This window comes from Macaca fascicularis, chromosome 6 (genome assembly GCF_037993035.2).
Source record: "Macaca fascicularis isolate 582-1 chromosome 6, T2T-MFA8v1.1".
Classification (NCBI taxonomy): Eukaryota; Metazoa; Chordata; class Mammalia; order Primates; family Cercopithecidae; genus Macaca; species Macaca fascicularis.
This window is the reverse complement of record NC_088380.1, coordinates 167,453,178-167,474,713: the sequence shown is the minus strand read 5'-3', so window position 1 is coordinate 167,474,713 and position 21,536 is coordinate 167,453,178. Positions and strand designations below refer to the sequence as shown.

Sequence of the window (21,536 nt, the reverse complement as noted above, 5' to 3'; positions counted from 1 at the left end):
CTGGTATTAATCGAGAAAATATATAATTGCAAATCCTACCATAAAATTAATAATGCCTTTGAATAAAATTGCAATATATTAATCTCAACAGTATCTGCTACACTTAAAAATAGTGGCTTGGCCAGGCACAGTGGTTAAGAAGCAAATGGATTTGAAAAATATTTAAAGGGCAAAAATGGATAAAACTTAAAAATAGATTGACTGTAGTAAATGAAAAGAGAAGTCAAAGGTTACTCTTAAGTCATTAAGGTAAACAGAGATGCTATTCACGGAAATGGGTACTACTGGAACTAAAGTGAATTTTGGAGAGAATCCAAGAGTTTTAGAATTGTTTTTTTTGTTTGTTTTTTGTTTTTTTTTTTTTTTTAACAGAACAATAAACACCTTTATTACACGGGTGAAGACAAAACGAGGATTTATTTGCCTTTCCGGGCTTTGATTTTCCTAAGATAGAACTCCAACTCTTTGCCCTCTAGCACATAACCATCTGCTTGGCCACACTGTCCCGGCCTGGAAGCAATGCACGCAAGAAGCTTGCCCTGCTGGAACTGCTCCTCCAGGAGACTGCTGATTTTGGCATTCTTTTTCCTTTCATCATATTTCTTCTGAATTTTTTAAGATCTTTTTTTGTTTAAAATCTCGTCTTCTTCAGGAGTCAGCTTGGCTCCCTTCTTGCGGCCCAGGGGCAGCGCGTAGTGGGACTCGTACCACTGTCGGTACGGTGTGCTGTCGATAAGCACGATGCAATTCTTCACCAGAGTCTTGGTACGGACCAGCTCATTATTAGATGCATTGTAGACAACATCGATGATCCTTGTTTTACGAGTACAACACTCTGAGCCCCAGGAGAAATTCCCTACGTCCAGCCTCAGGGCACGGTATTTCTTGTTACCTCCCCGCACACGGACTGTGTGGATGCGGCGGGGGCCAATCTTGGTGTTGGCAGCCGGGCGCCCCAACTCATATTTCCGCTTCTTGTGGTAGGGCTTTCTCTTGCCCCCGGTTTTGCGGCGCTTGTGCCAGTTGTCCCGAGAAATGCCCATCGCTCGGCGCTGGCTCGAGTTTTAGAATTGTTAAAGTTGAAATACCTAGAAAACAAGTAGAAATGGCAAATAAGCAGTAGGATATTTTGGTGTAAAGTTCCTGAGAGAAATCTGAGCTCCAAATACACCAAACTGGAGACTAGCTTGCAAGATAATTTGTGACACTGTAAACTCTAATGAACTTGGCAGGTGATGAAGTATAATGTGGCAGACTAGAAATATTTTCTTGTCTGTTTAAAAAATATCCATGTTTGGAAATCCATTGGAGTAAAGCTCTTATGAGTTGGGGAGCTAGGAGAAAACCGATCGGGGTTAAAATCTTTAATTGACTCAAGGACTAGTGATGGGGCTGAGTGTGGCATACTGAAGATGCTTGAGTCATGGAACGGACTCCCCTCCCATCTTTCCTTTCCCACAAAGGCCCATTCTATAGGATTACATTTGTCATGTATTTTAATTATCTTCTACAGAATTGCATCCTTTCATTAATTTTATTTTAGGTGGTTGCTATTTCTTTCTCACTCTCTCTTTCCCACTCGTTCCCACTCTCACCAACCAAAGACAACAATCCCCACCCCACCCCACCCTGCATACATTTCTTCTTAATGTTGCTTTCTCTCTAGAGGAAGTCAGCTTCTGGCATCCTAATTATAGGACATGTTTTGTAGCCTGTGAATAAGGCACAATCACAGCTCTTGTTCTTCCCATTGGGAAGGACAGAGCACTTTTTTGTGCTCATAAGAACTGATTCCATACAAGCAGCTATATGTAGATGCCTGTAGCTGAGTACAGTGCAAATGGGAATGCTAAAGTTCAGCCTTCCTCAAGGCTTCTAGTCTATCCAAACTCCACTGCAGAATAATGTCTCCGCTTAGACTACTGCTTTCCCACCAAGGCCTCACTGAACTTTCCTGGGCAGGTCCAAACTACAAAACTTATGGAGGGTCTTTCAAATGGCGATTTCTGTTTTCTGGCATATTTGTCTGCAACTAGATATCTTTTTTGAATCTAAAATGTCATCAATTTAATAATACTTTGTGAGTTTATGTAAATAAGCAAACACTAACATAGCAATTGTATGAAACAATCTAGTTTCAAAAATATTAAAATGTGGAAAAAGGACATCTTGTATTCTAATAAATATAGCTTTTACTGAAATGGATTAGTAAGAAACGACAAGTTCTACAGAGAAATCATTCTATTCCCCTTTTCTTTGTTTCTTCGTCTGTAAATGGGTTTCGGTAAAATCAGTAAAAGACTAAGTGATGGTCATTACTCAAGTAAATCCAATCAAAATAAGTAGAAAAAGCAAAATGGGTAAGAAATTTATGATGAGATTGTTTTACTACAAATCGTTCTTTGATCTACTACAATGCTTGGGGGAATGGATAGGAATCTGGCTCACTGAATTTTTTTATTTAATTCAGGGTTGATGAAAAAACTGTTGTTTGTTGTTCTTGTTATTGTTTTGACTTTGTGTTGAGGGGAAGAAACTTGAAAACCATGTTAGCAGCCTTTCCTGTGTTAGTAGGTAAACCACAAATAATGGAAATGACTGATCCTTTCTCGGCGAGTGGTGATGTTTCTGAACCTGGTTCCCAGAAGAGCAAATAGAGACATACAGGTGTAGGCCAATGTTGTCATAAGGGATCAACAATTTTTATTTTAATAAAAGTAGTTCCTGTCAGTGCCTATTAAAAAAAAATCAATACTGTCAAACCACTTCATTTTGGTATTAAGGTTTAGCTCAAAGCCAAAGTTAATACTGAAGTTTTTGGCCAGGCATGGTGGCTCACGCCTGTAATCCCAGCACTTTGGGAGACCGAGGTGGGTGGATCACCTGAGGTCAGGAGTTTAAGACCAGCCTGGCCAAAATATGAAACCCTGTCTCTACAAAAAAATACAAAAAATTAGCCGGGCATGATGGCAGGTGCCTGTAATCCCAGCTACTCAGGAGGCTGAGGCAGGGGAATCACTTGAACCTGGGAGGCAGAGGTTGCAGTGAGCCAAGATCTTGCCGTTGCACTCCAGCCTGGGTGACAGAGTGAGACTCTATCTCAAAAAAAAAAAAAAAAAAAACAAACAAAAACAAAAAAATTGAAGCTTTTGAGAAGTGAGTTCACCTAAAGTAAAATATATTGCATTTAATAAAAATGCTATTTGAGTGTGTTAAAAATTGAGAAGATGATTCAAGAATGATTATAATTCGTGAAAAACTGATATAATTATTGATTTGAAGATCTTCTAACTCCAGACTATTTCTTCTTCTTTGGTTATTGTTTGCTAATTAGATGTCTAATAGGAAATCTTTTTTTTTTCCTGAGATTTATACATTTTGCCCTCAGGGTAGAGTGGTTTAAAAACTCCTACGGTTAACTGAAGGCCAAAGTTTCTTAAATTCTAATTCATTCTAATATCAGAGTTTTATATTATTTATCAAGAATCTAAGTATAGATTAGACTTAATTTTATAGATTTTTTCTCCCATAGTCCTAACCCACTGATACACTTTTTAGAGAACTGGGCATGGAGGAAAAATAATTCTGAAGTAAAGACTTATTTCTGCTTTTTAGCCTACTTGGGTCTTCTCTCCATTCTTGAAGTCAACACTTTTGCTGTAGCCACAGAAGACTTGCAAATATGGCTTTGTCTTCCTAGGATGCTTACTTACAGAAACACAGCGCACGCACACACACACACACACACACACACACACACTCACCCACATATACACACAATAGTACTCCATTCAGCCACCTCTCACTCATTCCCTGATCTCAGTTCAAGCCCCACCTCTTGGGAGACAAGGTCCCATCCCTCTGTAATGTGGTCACTGCACCCTGCTCTCTTTCATGGTATTAAATAAAAAGTATAGGAGGCCATTGTTTTGGACAAAGCTAGGCCCCAACAGACCAGACTAAAAATTAAAGTGGAGTCACTTTCACTGAACTGAAACTAAATTGTTATCCACCTTCAGAGAAATCAAGAGAGAGACATAATTTCCCAAATAGGTCAGTTTCAATTGGTATGAAAAGGAAGTTGCCCCTGCCTTTAATCCTCACAAAAAAAATAACCTGATGTTAACCAGTCGGTTATTTTTCTATTGTTCTGTTTCCTGTTCCTGCCTTACAAGGAAACTAATTTTGAAATGACGAATTCATTTTTGTTTTGTGTTTCTGCTTTCTTCAGCCCTTTCTATAAAGCCAATCTCCTCTGTTCAGCTCATTGGAATGCTGATTATATTTTATGAAATGAAGTGCTGCCCAATTTTAGAACCAAAAATAAAGTTAATTAAGATCTTTAAACCTGTTGTGATTTTGTCTTTTGACAGTGGCACTTTTCCTGGTTGGTGAATATATATTTATTTCTAAAAGTGTGTGTTTAAAATCTCTCAGCCACCTAATGTAAGCTCAGGCAGAAAGGGATGTATGGGTAGGTTTTTTCACCTGGTATATAATAAACAAGGATTCAATAAGTATTTGTTGATTCAATGAATGACTAGTTGATTTATCCCCTAACAATGAAAATGAAACTTGCTAGAGGTGGGGTTTATTTGGGCTCATTAAAATGAAACAGAAAGGAACTAGAGTCAATTGGAAATATGAGCCAGGTAAGGTGGAGAAAGTTTGGGAGAGAGAAACAGAATTCCTCAAAAAACTGAAGTTAGCCCAGCTTATTAGGCTAAAGTTCCCCCATATAGGATTGTCCTTCTATCATCTAGATGACATTGTGCCCAGAAGAGAATAAGGCTGGTGCTTGAGAGGATTATCACTTCAAGTCGTGATCTGAGTATAAATTAGCAAAATTAGGTAATCCTCAAGTTATTTCTAGTGGGAAGTGCCATTTCAAAAATCTAGAATGAGACAAAGGTTTTACAACTTAGGGAGTTCTTCAGGCATGCCCCACCCTAAGCTTTCTGCAAGCAGCAATAAACCACACCTCAGATAATGGGGTTATACAATCCCTCTTTGTTTCCTGTTCCACTCTCAGGAAGAAATACTTTATTTGGAGGGGAAGGGGCAGTCGGTCAAAGAGCTGCCTCTGCCCCCAGTCTCCGTCCCTCCAGCCCACCATTACATGCTTCTGCCAGAATGACGCTTGGAATCTGCACTCACAATGTGTCATTTCCCTGGCACTCTTCAGACTCTCTCTTGCCCTCAGCATAACAGCCTCAGCAGCCATCTGACCCTGCGCTGTCTCTCCAGCCTCAACTTTCGCCACTCTTTGTCTCCCGTTCCATGTACTCTACACCAGGAGTCCCCAGTCCCTGAGCCACGGGCCCATAGCAGTCCATGCCTGTAAGGAACCAGTCCGCACAGCAGGAGGTAAGTGGCAGGCGAGCTCTGCCTGCTGTCAGATCAGTGGAGACATGAAATTCGTATAGGAAGGCAACCCTATCGTGAATTGTGCGTGCAAGGGATCTAGGTCACGCCCTCATGAGAATTTAATGAATGCCTGATAATCTGAGGTGGAACAGTTTCATCCCAAAACTATCCCCCAACCACTGTCCATGGAAAAATTGTCTTCCATGAAACCAGTATCTGGTGCCAAAAAGGTTGAAGACCACTGCTCTGTGGAACACCTCATGAACTTCCTCCCGTTTCTGGAACTCATTCTTCTACCTGGAGCACTCTTCCCCAACCTCCCTACCTAGCTAACTCCTACGTTTCTTCAGGTAACTTTAAATAAATGTTCCTTTTCCCACGAGCCCTCCCCTGACTATACCACTGTGTGTATGTGTGTGTGTGTGTGCGTGCACACGTGTGCACATATGTACACATACACATATATACACACACACAAGCATATACATTTTTTCTGACCCATGGAGACGTCTTACCCTTTACCTCTAAATACTCTGGGGTAAATTTCCTAAAAACAAGAGTGTTTTTATATATAGCCACCATATAATTATCAAAATCAGGAAATTTGAGATTGTTAAAATGCTATCACCTAACTGTAGTTCACATTCAAATTTCGCCCATTGTCCAAGAATGCCCCTTATATCTATTTTATCTTCCTCTAGTATAGGATTCAACCCAGAATTATGCATTACATTTAGTTTTTATTTTTATTTTAATCATAAACAGTTATTTTGCCCCTTTTTTGACCATTTACACTTGAAAAACGCAGGCCAGTAGTTTTATAGAATAGCTCCCCAATTTGAGGTTTCTTAATGTTTCTACCAGAGGGGAAACTCGTGTTCTCAATACATCATGTCAGGAGGCAAGAGATGTCATTGTATCCCATTATTTGTGATACTATAACCATAATAGGTCCAGCACCCAATATGTGCAGCAAATCAATATGCCAAGATGTCAAGTTGCAGGAGAAAGAGATTTAACTGGAGGGCTGTCAAATGAAGAGATGGGAGGAAACCTCAAGTCCATCTCTGAGGAGTTTGGGGCTAAAGTTTATACGAGTTTAGAACAGGCAGAAGTGTGAAGATTGTTGATTGGTCAAAGAGTGCAGGGTGAAATCATAGGACAGAGAGATGAAGAAACTGTGTCCTCGTCCTCATGCTGATTCTGTTCCTATGTGGGGTCCTCAAATGGGTTGACGTCAGTTGTTTCACTGGACTTCAGGATCTGAAAAACATCTTCAGCAATTATTAAAAGCCTTACGATTCTAACATCAGAAACTCAATCTTAAAACCCTTATGACTCTAATGTCAGAAATCCTATCTTTAGGAGCAATGGGGAAGCAAATGGTCTAGATCTAGTGACTTTCAGTTACAAGGAAGTAGGTCAAAGTGCAACCTGATTAATGCTTAGTTATAACTCTATTTCTGTCCAGAATTCTTGTTAACCCTGTGAGGACAGCTTCAACACTTGCTTTGATCTCTGTTGTAAGGTGGTGTCTGCCACACTTCTCCACTAAAAAGTGATTCTTTTTATCATTATAATGAATAATATTGGGGGAGGATACTTTGAAATTATATAAATATTTAGTTTCTCATCAAACTTTCATTCACCAATTTGACATTCAAGTTATATCTGCTTTATTTTTAAGGAAGTTCATTTTACATGCTTAAAAAAAAATAAAGACTATTCTTATGATAAATGGACTTTTAATCCTGCCCCACCGAAAATAACTACATTTCCCACATCAATCCAATCTCTTGATTTAAGAAGATCTTACTACCTAATAGTGAGAGAAGTCTGATATGGATGGCATTCACCAATGCAAGATTTCTCATTTGCATTTTCAGCGCTATTCATGATCTTTTCATTTCCTTTTCCTTTGCAGTAAAAAAGAAATCCATGAAAGTGTGTGTGTGTGTGTGTGTGTGTGTGTGTTTTGATGGAGTCTCACTCTGTCGCCCAGGCTGGAGTGCAGTGGCACGATCTTGGCTCACTGCAAGCTCCGCCTCCCAGGTTCACGCCATTCTCCTGCCTCAGCCTCTCAAGTAGCTGGGACTACAGGCGCCTGCCACCATGCCCGGCTAATTTTTTGGATTTTTATTAGAGACGGGGTTTCACCGTATTAGCCAGGATAGTCTCCCGACCTCGGTATGCGCCTGACTCGGCCTCCCAAAGTTCTGGGATTACAGGTGTGAGCCACTGTGCCTGGCTGGTGCATTTTTTATAATAACAAAGAAAATACACAATATTATTTCCAGCTTGCTAAATGTCATAATATTGCTTTTGGTCACATTATGATAGGCATCCGTAATTACATTTACCTTTTCATGATTGCTACAAGGGCTTACTTAGTCTCTGAAGAGCTTCCTGCAGCCTTGGGGTCTGTGGATTGAAAATCAGTTGGACTGATGAAAGCTATGAGGAGAATTATGATGAGGGTCAGATCATATGGGCATGAGGAAAGTAAAATATTACCATTTAAACTAGAAATAAAACTTTTCCTAAGCGATCATATTTACCATGACAGGCCGGGTAATTCACTGTAAGATTAATAGTACTTGACATTCACTCATCCACTTATTCAAAAGAAAATTATCCTATGAGCCTACTACATGAGAAGGACTATTATATACGACTTCTAACTTTATAAAATGTATCTTTGAATAATTTCCGTCTGAGTCTTTAAGAAAAATTTGGCCAAAAAGAACCGTGAGAGTTTGCTTGTTGGCTTTATTTAAAAGAGTTCAGAAACTGGAAACTTCTAGGTAAAGCAGCATTTTTTTTCATCATCATTATACTTGAAGTTCTGGGATATATGTGCAGAATGTGCAGGTTTGTTACGTAAGTGTACCTGTGCCATGGTAGTTTTCTGCACCCATTAACCCGTCATCTATATTAGGTATTTATCCTAATGCTATCCCTCCCCTAGCCCCCCACCCCACAACAGGCCCCGGTGTGTGATGTTCCCCTCCCTGTGTCCATGTGTTCTCATAGTGCAACTCCCACTTATGAGTGAGAACATGCGGTGTTTGGTTTTCTGTTCCTGTGTTGGCTTGCTGAGAATTATGGTTTCCAGCTTCATCCATGTCCCTTCAAAGGACTCATCCTTTTTTATGGCTGCATAATATTCCATGCTGTATATGTGCCACATTTTCTTTATCCAGTCGATCATTAATGGGCATTTGGGTTGGTTCCAAGTCTTTGCTATTGTGAACAGTGCTGCAATAAACATACGTGTGCATGTGTCTTTGCAGTAGAATGATTTATAATCCTTTGGTTATATCCCCAGTAATGGGATTGCTGGGTCAAATGGTTCTTCTGGTTCTAGATCCCTGAGAAATCACCACACTGTCTTCCACAATGGCTGAACTAATTTACACTCCTACCAACAGTGTAAAAGCATTCCTATTACTCCATATCCTCTCCAGTATCTGTTGTTTCCTGACTTTTTAATCATCACTATCCTAACTGGTGTGAGAAGGTATCTCATTGTGGTTTTGATTTGCATTTCTCTAACGACCAGTGATGATGAGCTTTTTTTAATATGTTTGTTGGCTGCATAAATGTCGTCTTTTGAGAAGTATCTGTTCATATCCTTCACCCACTTTTTGATGGTGTTGTTGGTTTTTTTCTTGGAAATTTGTTTAAATTCTTTGTAGATTCTGGATATTAGCCCTTTGTCAGATGGATAGATTGCAAAAATTTTCTCCCATTCTGTAGGTTTCCTGTTCACTCTGATGATAGTTTCTTTTGCTGTGCAGAAGCTCTTTAGTTTAATTAGATCCCATTTGTCAATTTTGGCTTTTGTTGCCATTGCTTTTGGTGTTATAGTTATGAAGTCTTTGCCCATGCCTATGTCCTGAATGGCTTTGCCTAGGTGTTCTGGGGTTTTTACGCTTTTAGGTCTTACCTTTAAATCTTTAATCCATCTTGAGTTAATTTTTGTATAAGGTGTAAGGAAGGGGTCCAGTTTCAGTTTTCTGCATATGGCTAGCCAACTTTCCCAACACCATTTATTAAATAGGGAATCCTTTCCCCATTTCTTGTTTTTGTCAGGTTTGTCAAAGATCAGATGGTTATAGCTGTGTGGCATTATTTCTGAGGCCTCTGTTCTGTTCCACTGGTCTACATATCTGTTTTGGTACCAGTACCATGCTGTTGTGGTTACTGTAGCCTTGTAGTATAGTTTGAAGTCAGAGAGCATGATGCCTCCAGCTTTGTCCTTTTTGCTTAGGATTGTCTTGGCTATACAGGCCAAGACAATCCTAATTTTTTGGTTCCATATGAAATATAAAGTAGTTTTTTTTTAATTCTGTGAAGAAAGTCAATGGTTGCTTGATGGGTATAGCATTGAGTCTATAAATTACTTTGGGGAGTATGGCCATTTTCACGATATTGATTTTTCCTATCCATGAGCATGGAATGTTTTTCCATTTGTGTGTGTCCTCTCTTATTTCCTTGAGCAGTGGTTTGTAGTTCTCCTTGAAGCAGTCCTTCACATCCCTTGTAAGTTGTATTCCTAGGTATTTTATTTTCTTTGTAGCATTTGTGAAGGGGAGTTCATTCATGATTTGGCTCTCTGTTTGTCTATTATTGCTTATAGGAATGCTTGTGATTTTTGCACACTGATTTTGTATCCTGAGACTTTGCTGAAGTTGCTTAGCAGCTTAAGGAGATGTGGGGCTGAGATGATGGGGTTTTCTAAATATACAATCATGTCATCTGCAAACAGAGAAAATTTGACTTTATCTCTTCCTATTTGAATACCCTTTATTTCTTTCTCTTTCCTGATTGCCCTGGCCAGAACTTCCAACACTATGTTGAATAGGACTGGTAAGAGAGGGCATCCTTGTCTTATGCTGGTTTCCAAAGGGAATGCTTCCAGCTTTTTCCCATTCAGTATGATATTGACTGTGGGTTTGTCATAAATGGCTCTTATTATTTGAGATACTTTCCATCACTACCCAGTTTATTGAGAATTTTTAGCATGAAGGAGTGTTGAATTTTATCAGAGGCCTTTTCTGCATCTATTGAGGTAATCATGTGTTTTTTGTAATGGTTTCTGTTTATGCGATGAATTACATTTATTGATTTGTGTATGTTGAACCAGTCTTGCATACCAGGGATGAAGCTGACTTGATGGTGGTGGACAAGATTTTTGATGTGCTATAAAGCAGCATTTCTTTGCCACCTGGGCAGATCATCTGCTTGATCAAGTACTTAGTTTCAGAAACCACCAAAGGGAGTGGAGAGAAAGGAAGGGATCCCCTATCCCCACCCCCAGCCATCTAGATTAAGAAAAGCCAGTTGAGTGGACAGTAGCACAGCCCAGTCACCTTATGGACAAATTTCCTAGGAAAGAACCTGTCCCATCTATTCTACTTATCACTCTCCTTTGAGGTCCCAGCCACAGGTGAGTTTCTGCAAAATGTCATCAGTATCAGAAAATGCTAGCGCCAAAGAAAACCTAAAGAATAGGTACCTTTTCCTTTGTCTCAGGATGTGTCCCAATATATTTTTCTGTACTATCCAATTTGTTCCTCAGAAAAATCTTGTGGAAAATCTATAGTAAGAACAGTGTTCCTCATTTCACAGTGAGGAAGCTGGAGATCAGCTGATGGTGAAGGGACAGTTCCCTACTGGGACTGAACCAGAGCTAGACTTCTGACCTGCAGGGTCTTAGCCCAGCAAGCCACACTTTAGCTATCCCTGACAGCCCCAACTAGACCAACAGCATGTCCCACCCACTTCAATGCTTCCATGGCACATATCCCAGTGTTAGGAGCATGTTATTTATGTGATTATTTGTTTAGCGTGTCACCCTAGAACATAGGGATTCTAACATCAGAAACTCAGTCTTAAAATCCTTATGATTCTAATGTCAGAAATCCTATCTTTAGGAACAGCAGGGAAGCAAATGGTCAGGATCTAGTGACCTTTAGTTACAAAGAAGTAGGTGAAAGTGTGGGCTGAGGCTACTTTCAGTGTCTACCCTGCGTGGTTGGGGGAGAAGTGAACAGGCCAACATGCTGCATGTTTCTCCTAAACATAGTTCCTCCTGTGTCTGTTTTCACACCCTAGCCTGCTGCTGGAAATGGCCCTCTCAGTGGACTCATCGTGGCATCGGTGGCAGTGGAGAGTCAGAGATGGCTTCCCCGATTGTCCATCAGAAACCACACCGCTGCTCTCTCCGGAGAAAGGGAGACAGAGCTACAACTTGACACAGCAGCGGATCGTGTTCCCCAACAACAGTATATTCCATCAAGATTGGGAAGAGGTCTCCAGGAGATATCCCGGCAACAGAACCTGCACAACCAAATACACCCTCTTCACCTTCCTGCCCCGGAACCTCTTTGAGCAATTTCATAGGTACAGATCCACTTATCTGAACAATACTCTTTTTAGAGAAAGAGTCTCATTCTGTTCCCAAGGCTGGAGTGCAGTGGTGCAATCTCGGCTCACTGCAACCTCCACCTCCTGGGTTCAAGTGAATCTCCCACCTCAGCCTCCCAAATAGCTGGGACCACAGGTGAGCACCACCATGCCCGGCAAATTTTTGTACTTTTATGTAGATACGGGGTTTTGCCACGTTGCCCAAGCTGGTCTGTAACTCCTGGGCTCCGGGGATTTGCTTGCTGCAACCTCCCAAAGTGCTGGAATTACAGGAGTGAGCCACCACACCCGGCCAACAATACATATTTTAAACAAGTATTTACCACTTAGATAAACTCAGAGATACTACCCTCTGGGGGCCACCTTACCTTTAATATCCAAATACATTTATCTTAAGAAGTTTTTGTGGTTCATTCTTTAATTCAACAAATATTTGTCAGGTTCTACTCTGTCTCAAGCCGTGAGCTGGGAGCTAGAGATACATAAAACAATAGAGAGGCAGAGAGAAACTGTCCTTATTGAATATATTGTCTAGTAAAAGAGACAGTCATTAGTTTTTTAATTATATAAATTGATGTAAAGTTGTAAGTAGAATAGATACTTCCAAGGAGAGGTATATGGTGCTACTATAGTGAATAATAAGGAAATCTTGGCCTAGTTAAGGAAGTCGGGGAATTGAAGTATAACATGAAAGAGAGACAGCATTACCTGAGTGAAAAGGGACAGACAGAAGTCAGCAGAAGACCTGCGGACAGACCTGCACATGCCAAGGCACTGTGGCAAGAGAGAGCAAGATACACGTGGAAAACTTGAAGACATCAGCAACTCTTTTGAGATAATGTATGAGATCATTTTAAATTAAAAGTTATGTGCTTATATATCATCCTCAATATTGTAATTATTATTATAAATGACCATTTACTGAGCAACTACTATGCTCCAGAGCCCTCTACTGTGTATTACTATGCTCCAGAGCCCTCTACTGTGTATCATGCAAAAATTATATATCATGTAATATTTATAGGACCCCTTTAAAGTCGATAATACTATCCCCATTTTGTGCAAGAGGAAATAAGCTCAAAAAAATCACACAACTAGTAAATAACAGGAACAGAATTTAAAACTAGATGGTTTTCCATTCCTGAGAATAATCATCTCCAGTCTCATCCATAAGAATGACAAAACGAACTTTGGGAACTTAGGGGGAAAGGGTGAGGAGGGGAGAGGAATAAAAGACTACAAATTAGGTGCAGTGTATACTGCTCGGGTGATGGGTGCACCAAAATCTCACAAATCACCACTAAAGAACTTATTCATGTAACCAAACACCACCCCAATAATCTATGGAAATAATAAGTAAATCTAGATGGGTTTGGCTTCAAAGCCATTACCATAATGTTGGAGGTGACACTGAAGGAGAATGTTTAGTTGATCAAGGCCAAACAGTAGGGAAGAAATGGGGGAGAAAGTACATTTTTCTTCTCCATAGTGTTTACTCACACTTCGCTTGCCCCTCCAGATGGGCTAACCTCTATTTCCTGTTCCTGGTGATTTTGAACTGGATGCCTTCCATGGAAGTCTTCCACAGAGAAATCACCATGTTACCACTGGCCATTGTCCTGTTCGTCATCATGATCAAAGATGGCATGGAGGACTTCAAGAGACACCGCTTTGATAAAGCAATAAACTGCTCCAACATTAGAATTTATGAAAGGTAAGAGAAACCATCCCTGTGTTCTTTCTTGCAAATGGGTTATGCAAACTCATCAGCATAGCCTCAGGATGAGTCTCTTTTCTTCCATTTTATTTTTCTAAATTATTTAACTCACTGATTCTCAAGTGGGGGTGATTTAGACCCCTAGTGAGTATTTAGTAATGTCTGAAGACACTTTTGGTTGTCATACTGGGAGTGGGGGGTACTACTGACATCTAGTGGGTGAAATCCGGGGGTGCTGCTAAATATCTTATGATACAAAGGACAGCCCTGGGGAAGAATTATTATCGTATCAAAATGTCAATAGTGCTGAGGCTGAGAAAACTTGTTTAATTTGTATAAGCACTTATATTATTAAGCACACAGATGCAGTATTATTAAAGGTGAGTTGGAAGCTTAAGAATTAAACTCTAGGATGGCTGGATTATCTTGGGAGACTAAGTTCAGGAGAAACTCTTTGGAGGATGTCAAGCAGTGTCTCCCAAACCAAGAAAATGTCTGCCATTTTAAAGCCTCAGTTGCTTGGGTTGAAATTCTTGCTTTTAGAACCTGGTAGGTTTTAGGACCCAGAGTTGGTACACCTGTTCTTGGCTGCCCAGGGTGGAAAAGGAAGACACCTGTGGATGACGTCTACATTCCAACAGGTGGAGTCTCAAACAAGTAGAAGGAAGTGGCTTGGTGGATACACACCTGTTCTCTGCAGGCTCTTTCCTCCTCATGTTTCTCCCCTGGGGTTCGCAGCCTGGCTTTTCGTTTTTAGTATCCTTCTGAAAGAAGAGAGAAAAATTTTCAGCAGAGAAGGCAAGCAAAAGATGAAAATTAAATTATGAAAATTAAAAAGACAACATTGAGCAGAGATGAAAAAGGAAGGGAGGAAAAGGTGGAAAAGAAAAGAGGACAAGAAACGAGTGGTGGTCTCTAACCTGCCCTTCGAAGGATGGTCTCACAAAGAGAACCCCAACAGACATCATCGTGGGAATCAAATCAAGACCAGCAAGTACACCGTGTTGTCCTTCGTCCCCAAGAACATTTTTGAGCAGCTGCACCGGTTTGCCAATCTCTATTTTGTGGGCATTGCGATTCTGAATTTTTTCCCTGTGGTCAATGCTTTCCAGCCTGAGGTTAACCTGATACCAGTCTGTGTGATCCTGGCAGTCACTGCCATCAAGGACGCTTGGGAAGACCTCCGGAGGTACAAATCGGATAAAGTCATCAATAACCGAGAGTGCCTCATCTACAGCAGGTAAAGCAAAAAACTCCGGGGAAGTCTTGGGCCCAGCCTGATCTTTCTGTGGCTGCTACCACTGCAGTTACTGTTTGTAGAAGAGATGGAGTAGGGAAATACATTATTTTATTTCAGGGAAGCTGTTCAGTTCTCTACAGTGAGGATTATAGTCTGCAATCCAAAACAAAAGGAGGATTGAGTCAGTCTTTTAAAATTAGGAGGTCTTCATTATGTAGCATTTTCTCGCTGTTTCAAATGTGTCTAACATTTAAGAGTTTTGCATATATTCTCATCTCTTCTTAACCCAGTGTGTGGCCATGAGCACATTTAAAGCTGGTTGAGGACACCGGGAGGGAATTTTGTAATTCATAAAATTTGAACCGTTCCTGAGGTGGTTGTGAGAGTTGCAGGAGATAATTATTAGAAAATGCTTAACACTATATCTGATATACAACAAATGCTCAGTAAATGCAAGCTGAAATTGCATTATTTTTAGAATGTAAAACCCAATATTTCCTTCATCACTAACTGTTTTTGAGAGTTATCTTCGATGTTGTCTCAACCAAAGCAAAGACTGCACACCACCTGTCCTGAAGTTGAGAAACCTTGTTTTAACTTATGTAAGTGCTCATATTATTAAGCACACAGATGCAATATTAATTATTTAGGGTGAGTTGAAATCTGAAGAAATAAACTCTAGGATGACTGGATTATCTGATGTCATTAGACATTCATTTAATGTCATTTTATACATGTCATTGTTCTACAAAGGTTCCATTGAGCAAATGACTAAATTAGGTTGTCAGGATAGGACATGTTTTCACTTGGCAAGGAAAGAAGACAGAGTTAGAGTGTGTCTCAACTTTGTGACAACCCACATAGTCCTAAAAGAAGCAAGGGAGTTGAGTCTGGGCTTACAAAGAGACTAGAGATACAAAGCACCTTCAGAGCTAGCAGTTGGCAGCCTAAGATGATCGAGTCTCTAGCAAGTAAGAGCTTGACTTGTTGCTGAACAAGGAAAATATCCATGTCTCACAAGCAGTACCCTAGGCAGTCTCATTCCCTCTTACTCTTCACCCCAGTTCAGCAGACATTCCGCATTGGCTCTGGTCCTTGTTAAAATGAAAGAGGCTTGCTTCAAGGTATGTACTCCAGCCATTTAGGCCCTGCTTACTTCTAAGGAGGGGTTCTCTTCTCCAGGGGACTGAAAGGTGGCCAGCTTGGAGCTGGCTGCTGAAAGGGTTTATGAGCCAAACTCCACTTGGAAAATGGTAGCCAGGGGAAACCTCCAAGATGAGTATCTAATGCAATGACTTTAGATGGTATTTACCAATATCATCAACCCCCGCAAGAAACTCCATGTTCATCCCTCAGCAGCAAATGAGCTTCTCGTCTCTTTGCTTGGAGGGACACAGTTGCACGTTTACAAAAATTTATCTGAAGGGTAATCTTTTCCCCAGCTAGATCTAATTGTCTTGAATGTTGTAAGCACACTAGACAGCCAGAGTTAAGATTTAGTCGTTCCTCACCTTTGAATATGAAAATTATAAAGAGAGGATGAAATCACTGCTGGGGTGTGATGCTTTTCTTTGAAGAGGCTGTTTTTGAGAAAGCATTGTCTGTCTGCCTTTCTTTCTTTCTTTCTTTCTTTCTTTCTTTCTTTCTTTCTTTCTTTCTTTCTTTTTTTCTCTCTTTCTCTCTTTCTCTCTTTCTTTTGACAGAGTCTTGGTCTGGAGTGCAGTGGCACCATCTCGGCTCACTGCAAGCTCCACCTCCCAAGTTCCGCCATTCTCCTGCCTCAGCCTCCCGAGTAGCTGGGACTACAGGCGCCCACCACCACGCCTGGCTAATCTTTTGTATTTTTAGTAGAGACAGGGTTTCACTGTGTTAGCCAGGATGGTCCCTATCTCCTGACTTCGTGATCTGCCTGCCTCGGCCTCCCAAAATGTTGGGATTACAGCTGTGAGCCACTGCACCTGGCCGAGAAAGCATTGTTTTTCTTTTGGCACCAATCCACGGTCACTTTTTGTTTTCCACCTTACTCTCTTGTTTTCTTCCATGGAATATACACAGTGGGGAGCCAGGAAGCTGGGCCGTCAGGAAGGAATGCACGTGGGCTGCAGTGAGCCTGGTCCTGTTCTCACTTTGCCAGAATATCAAAGAATCATGGCCTGGTTCTTGGAAATAATCTGTATGGATTAGACTACAGACTCACCTCTGCTGGGAGCTGGCTAGACCTAGGCCAGGCTGCTGTTGTTCTGTTTCCAAAAGAGCCTCCAGGGAACATTGGGAAACCGAGATGATAACAATCTAGAAAAAAGAAACATTAGTCCACCAGCTCACTGGTAGGGAGGAGCATGAAGCTTTCATAGCAGTATTTCCCAAAGTGTTTTCAGTGGAATAACAGTGACAAAGAAATAGTCTCTGAAAAAATATGTGCATGGCCAAATTACATATGCTGGCCCTCCTCCAATCACCCATAGCCCATGAAGGACTAAGGAAAGACACAGCAAAGAAACCTGTTCATCTTTGATTAATGCAGTGTTGCTTTAAATTTACTGGGCTTTGGAAATATTTTTTAATATCTAAGTTTGGGAATTTTTACTTTTTCAAGTATATAAAAATAATTGGCCACAGGGACCAGAGAGGTAATTAAATTGACTGAATAGCTTCTAAAAAGCAATATTACTCTTGGACTGATAAATGGCCAATGACACTTGGTATCAGTGTTAGGAGGCAATAGGGAATGGTGGTGAATATGGCAAAGTGGAGAGGCCATGCATTTATCCCAGGAGACAGAGCTGGTCACTTAGCTCCTGCTAATTGTTATTATGTAGAAGTATAGGCCTAGTGTTGCCAGATTGAGCTTTATTAGGGCAGCTGAAAATTAATATTTTTATTTGAAATAACCTGACTTTTAACTGGTTTTATATTACTTTGTAACTGACGTAATTTTTTCAAACACTTCAGACCTATTTTTTTGAACCTGAAGTTCTATTTTGCTTATGAGCCCAAAAACTTGCAAACTTTGCTTCAAAATATTCTATAAATCTGGAGTCTCTGCAAAAGAATAATAAGGTTCTTTTCTTGTTGGTGCTTTTTTGAGATGGGCGGTAGGGGCAGGGGTCTTAGTACATTGCCCAGGCTGGTCTAGAACTTGGCTCGAGCTGTCCTCTTGCTTTAAACTCCCAAGTAGGTGGGATTGCAGACACGCCATCACTTCTGGCTGTAGGTTCTTCTTTTGAAGTTCATCCTCAAGGGCCAGAGAGAAGGTATGACCTTGAGTTAAGAATGCAGGCCTGGGAGGCAGAGGCCTGTAGTCTAGGCCCAGATCTCAGACTAGTAATAGCTTAGGAAAGTCATTCAAACATATAGACCTCAGTTTCCACTTTTGCAAAATTTGAGAGTCAGACTAGATCTTGTCCTGTGAGATGCACTAAGAAAGAACAGAACCCATAGCCAAATAAATTTACCCATTAATAGAATAAAGGTTCTAGGATGACCCTCAGTAAGTAGCCTATCAGTTTTGTTTAACCCAGCTGTCTGTCAGTTGAGATGTTCTTTGCCACAGTAGGAGAAACTTCCATTTTAACAGGTTTAAACAACGAAGAGACTTCCTTGGCTTAAGTCACTACAAATGTCCTGAGGTGGAAGGGCGATCAGCATGGTTCAGTCAGCATCCTAGATCCATCTCTCACCAGTCCTTTTCATTCAGCCCTCCTCAGCATCATCTTAACTCTCAGGCAGACTTCTCTCATGGCAATGAAATGGCTGCAGCAGCTCCAGCCCTCACATCTACATGTGATCGTGTACGAAAAGAGAAAAAAAGATACTTCTGGTAGCCATCTTGGAAGGTCAAGGAAGCTTACTACTCCCTAGACCCTCCTCACATCTCAGCGGCCTCACATGCTCATCCCTGAACCGGTCCCTAGAGGCAAGAGATGGGATTGTACTAACTAGGTTATAATACCTGAGCCACAGCCCCACCCACAGAGCCCAGCATGAAGTCAGCTTCCCTGAAAGCCTATGGGCCATTCGAGGAAGTTGTAAAAGCCAAAGTTTTTTTAAAAATGAGATAGTTTCCAATAGAATGAGGAACAGATGTTGGAGAAGCCACCTCAATGTCCTCAACACTATCACTTTAAAATATTTTTGAGCCTTGACTCTTTGTAAATTGCTTTCCACATATTAACAGGAATATACACATCTTTGGACATTCTATACTATATGTCCCTAAAGTTTTTCCACCTCTGAAGTGGATTGATTCTATGAAAGACCCCAGCAGAGGAAGCTAGGACATGCTATTAAATAGATAAGTGTTAGTTATTATCTTAACTAATGGATGCCAAAAGACATATCCTTTTGCCATATCAAGGACACATGGCAGATGTCAGGAAAAGAATACAAGATCTAACAGGACAATTCTCTTTTCTGGGAAGCAACATAAGAAATTACATCTCATGCCCTAGCCCTATCCATTTATTTGTTTCACCTCAGATTTACACATTTGAGCAACTGATGCTTTTTTTTTTTTTTTTTTCATTTTTGTGCAATTGAATAGTAGAGCCTTTGGAATTTTGCTCATGACCTAAGCCCATGCATCATCCAGCCTAGACTTAGGCTGTGAGGAAATGTCTTTTTGCAAACAACAGAAGCCTTGTTAACAGAATTACAATCCCATTAGAGCATTTTCTTTTAATATAGCAACTGTGTTTGTGGTCTAAAGGTGACCCATTAATCAGATTTATGGAATGACTTCGAGGAGAGATTAACTTCAGAACTGTATTAGTTTAGTTTCTCCCAGGGCTCAGTTTAATGAATTTAGAAATCATACCAGCAAGAGATTTGTATTTTTCCATCCAGCTTAGTAAATTTTTATTTGTATTCAGAAAACATGCAGTACAGAGCAGGGAATGGGAACCCAGGGAATCCAGGGTGGTTTTTGTTCCCTAATGTAATGAAACGTAAGCCCTCCACAGTTTCAGCAGCTGGTCACTCACTTATTCATCTGTTCAGCAAATATTAATTCAAGACTTAGTGTGTGCATTGCCATGGCAAACCTTATGTGCCCTCAAAGGACTCTCAGTCTAGGGGTCACGAGGAACTTACAAATAGCTACAATGTCCTACCTGCAAAGGGACACAGAAGTGCAGAGGATGTGGTGACCCACCCACCTGCAGGAACCATCAAGGCCAAGGGAAGCTTTCAGTAAAGAGGTAAAATTTCAGGAGAGCCCTGAAGGAGGAGCAACATTTAACCAGGCAAAGGGAACATAATTCAGCTCATAGCCTGTTCTTGTGTCAATGAAATGTTGTATGTGTGGCTTTTGCTGGTATTAGAAAGACCAGGACCAAGAAATGATAGAAACTTAGGGGAAGAATAATACAGATTAGATTTTTTTTAATCTGACTTTTTACCGAGACTTAGAGCATCTCTCTTCTGTAAGTCAGGCAGATGCTACAATAAACAGTTTTCTGACAGTGTAGCACCGAGGGCCTGGTCTGGCCTGCAACCTGTTTTCTTTTGTCTGTGAGTTGCCTTTTGCACCCGTGTCCTCAGGAAAACCTAGAAGGGAGGAAGCCAGAGGTCCTGATCCTGGTTATGTCACTAATTAACTACATGACCTAAATGAAGCCACTTAAGCAGTTGGGGACCCATGTGTCTCCTCTTTAAATAGTGATCATGATATCTCTCTGGCATATTTTGTGAAAAGATGTTAAGATGACATGCAAGAGGGCTTGAAAATAAAGAAGCTATAGAAATAAACTTCAAAATGCAATGCCGCAGGGTAAGTAAAGCAATGACCTTACTGGATGCTTGGCATGGAGGGCTTAGACATGGGACCTGGGCTTTTCTCAGAGCTGCCATTTACCAAATGTGTGGCCTATGTAGATATTTGATCACTTGGGCCTCCATTTCAACCTATATAAAATGGGGCCCATACTAGCACCTAACTCCCAGGGTCACGTGGATCCAATGAGATTATCTTTATAAATTGTTTAGCTGAGTGCCTGCACTGTAAGTAGTACTAAGTAATTGTTTTTTTGTTTTGTTTTGTTTTTTTGTTTTTTTGTTTTTTTTGAGCCCAGGCTAGAGTGCAATGGTGCAATCTTGACTCACTGCAACCTCTGTCTCCCAGGCTGGGGATTCTCCTGCCTCAGCCACCTGAGTAGCTGGGATTACAGGCATGCACCACCACGTCCGGCTAATTTTTGTATTTTTTGTAGAGACGGGGTTTCACCAAATTGACCAGGCTGATCTCAAACTCCTGACCTCAAGTGGTCCTCCCACTTCGGTCAGTCTCCCAAAGTGCTGGTATTATGGCGTGAGCCACCATGCCTGGCCAGTAATTTTTTTTTTTTTTTTTTTTTTTTTTGTATTTGCAACCATCTCAAGCTTAATTTTTTCAATGCCAACCCCAGCCTGAGCCTTCATCTTTTTTGCTGTGTGTCCTACACATACAAGGGTGGAATTGCTAGTTTTATTGGTAAAAGCCAAGGACATTCACTGAGCCACAGATACATAGGGTTATAATGATTTAAAAGCAAAATCTATGCTTTGCGCTGTCATTTTTTCCTGCTAGTCTATGTGGCAGGATTTTAAAATCTGAATTTAGCAGACCTCTCTAGGTGTTAGCCGTCTTTCTTTCCTTTCTATCCACAGCACACTTGAACATACCCACACCAAGATTTTGATTCAGAAAAAGGATGTAAATGGCCTCATCTGGCTCATAGCGTCAGCCACTTGGTCCAACTCAACTTCTTAACATAGACTCTACATTAGAATATCATATTTGTA

The 21,536-nt window shown here is 40.7% G+C and overlaps 2 protein-coding genes across 3 annotated transcripts in view; one reads left to right on the top strand and one right to left on the bottom strand.

Moving 5' to 3' along the window:
* Positions 1–21,536, top strand: part of ATP10B (ATPase phospholipid transporting 10B (putative)) — a 273,772-nt gene that overhangs the window by 139,316 nt on the left and 112,920 nt on the right. The window contains exons 4-5 of one of the 2 annotated variants that reach the window (XM_005558441.4): positions 11,488–11,775; positions 13,319–13,513. In XM_005558441.4, coding sequence (XP_005558498.3) covers positions 11,501–11,775; positions 13,319–13,513 — 470 coding nt within the window. In that variant the 5' untranslated portion in view covers positions 11,488–11,500. Of the gene's footprint in view, positions 1–11,487; positions 11,776–13,318; positions 13,514–14,230; positions 14,757–21,536 lie in introns of those variants that run through there. The other variant, XM_073994704.1, reaches the window with a different exon arrangement.
* Positions 386–1,059, bottom strand: LOC102134374 (small ribosomal subunit protein eS8). The gene has a single exon (XM_005558439.4). It carries the CDS (start codon positions 1,041–1,043, stop codon positions 615–617), a length of 429 nt encoding a protein of 142 aa, XP_005558496.3. The 5' UTR covers positions 1,044–1,059; the 3' UTR covers positions 386–614.

What these genes read in the sequence shown, in the direction of transcription:
- LOC102134374 (XM_005558439.4), bottom strand. Translation starts at nt 1,043, where the DNA reads ATGGGCATTTCTCGGGACAACTGGCACAAGCGCCGCAAAACCGGGGGC.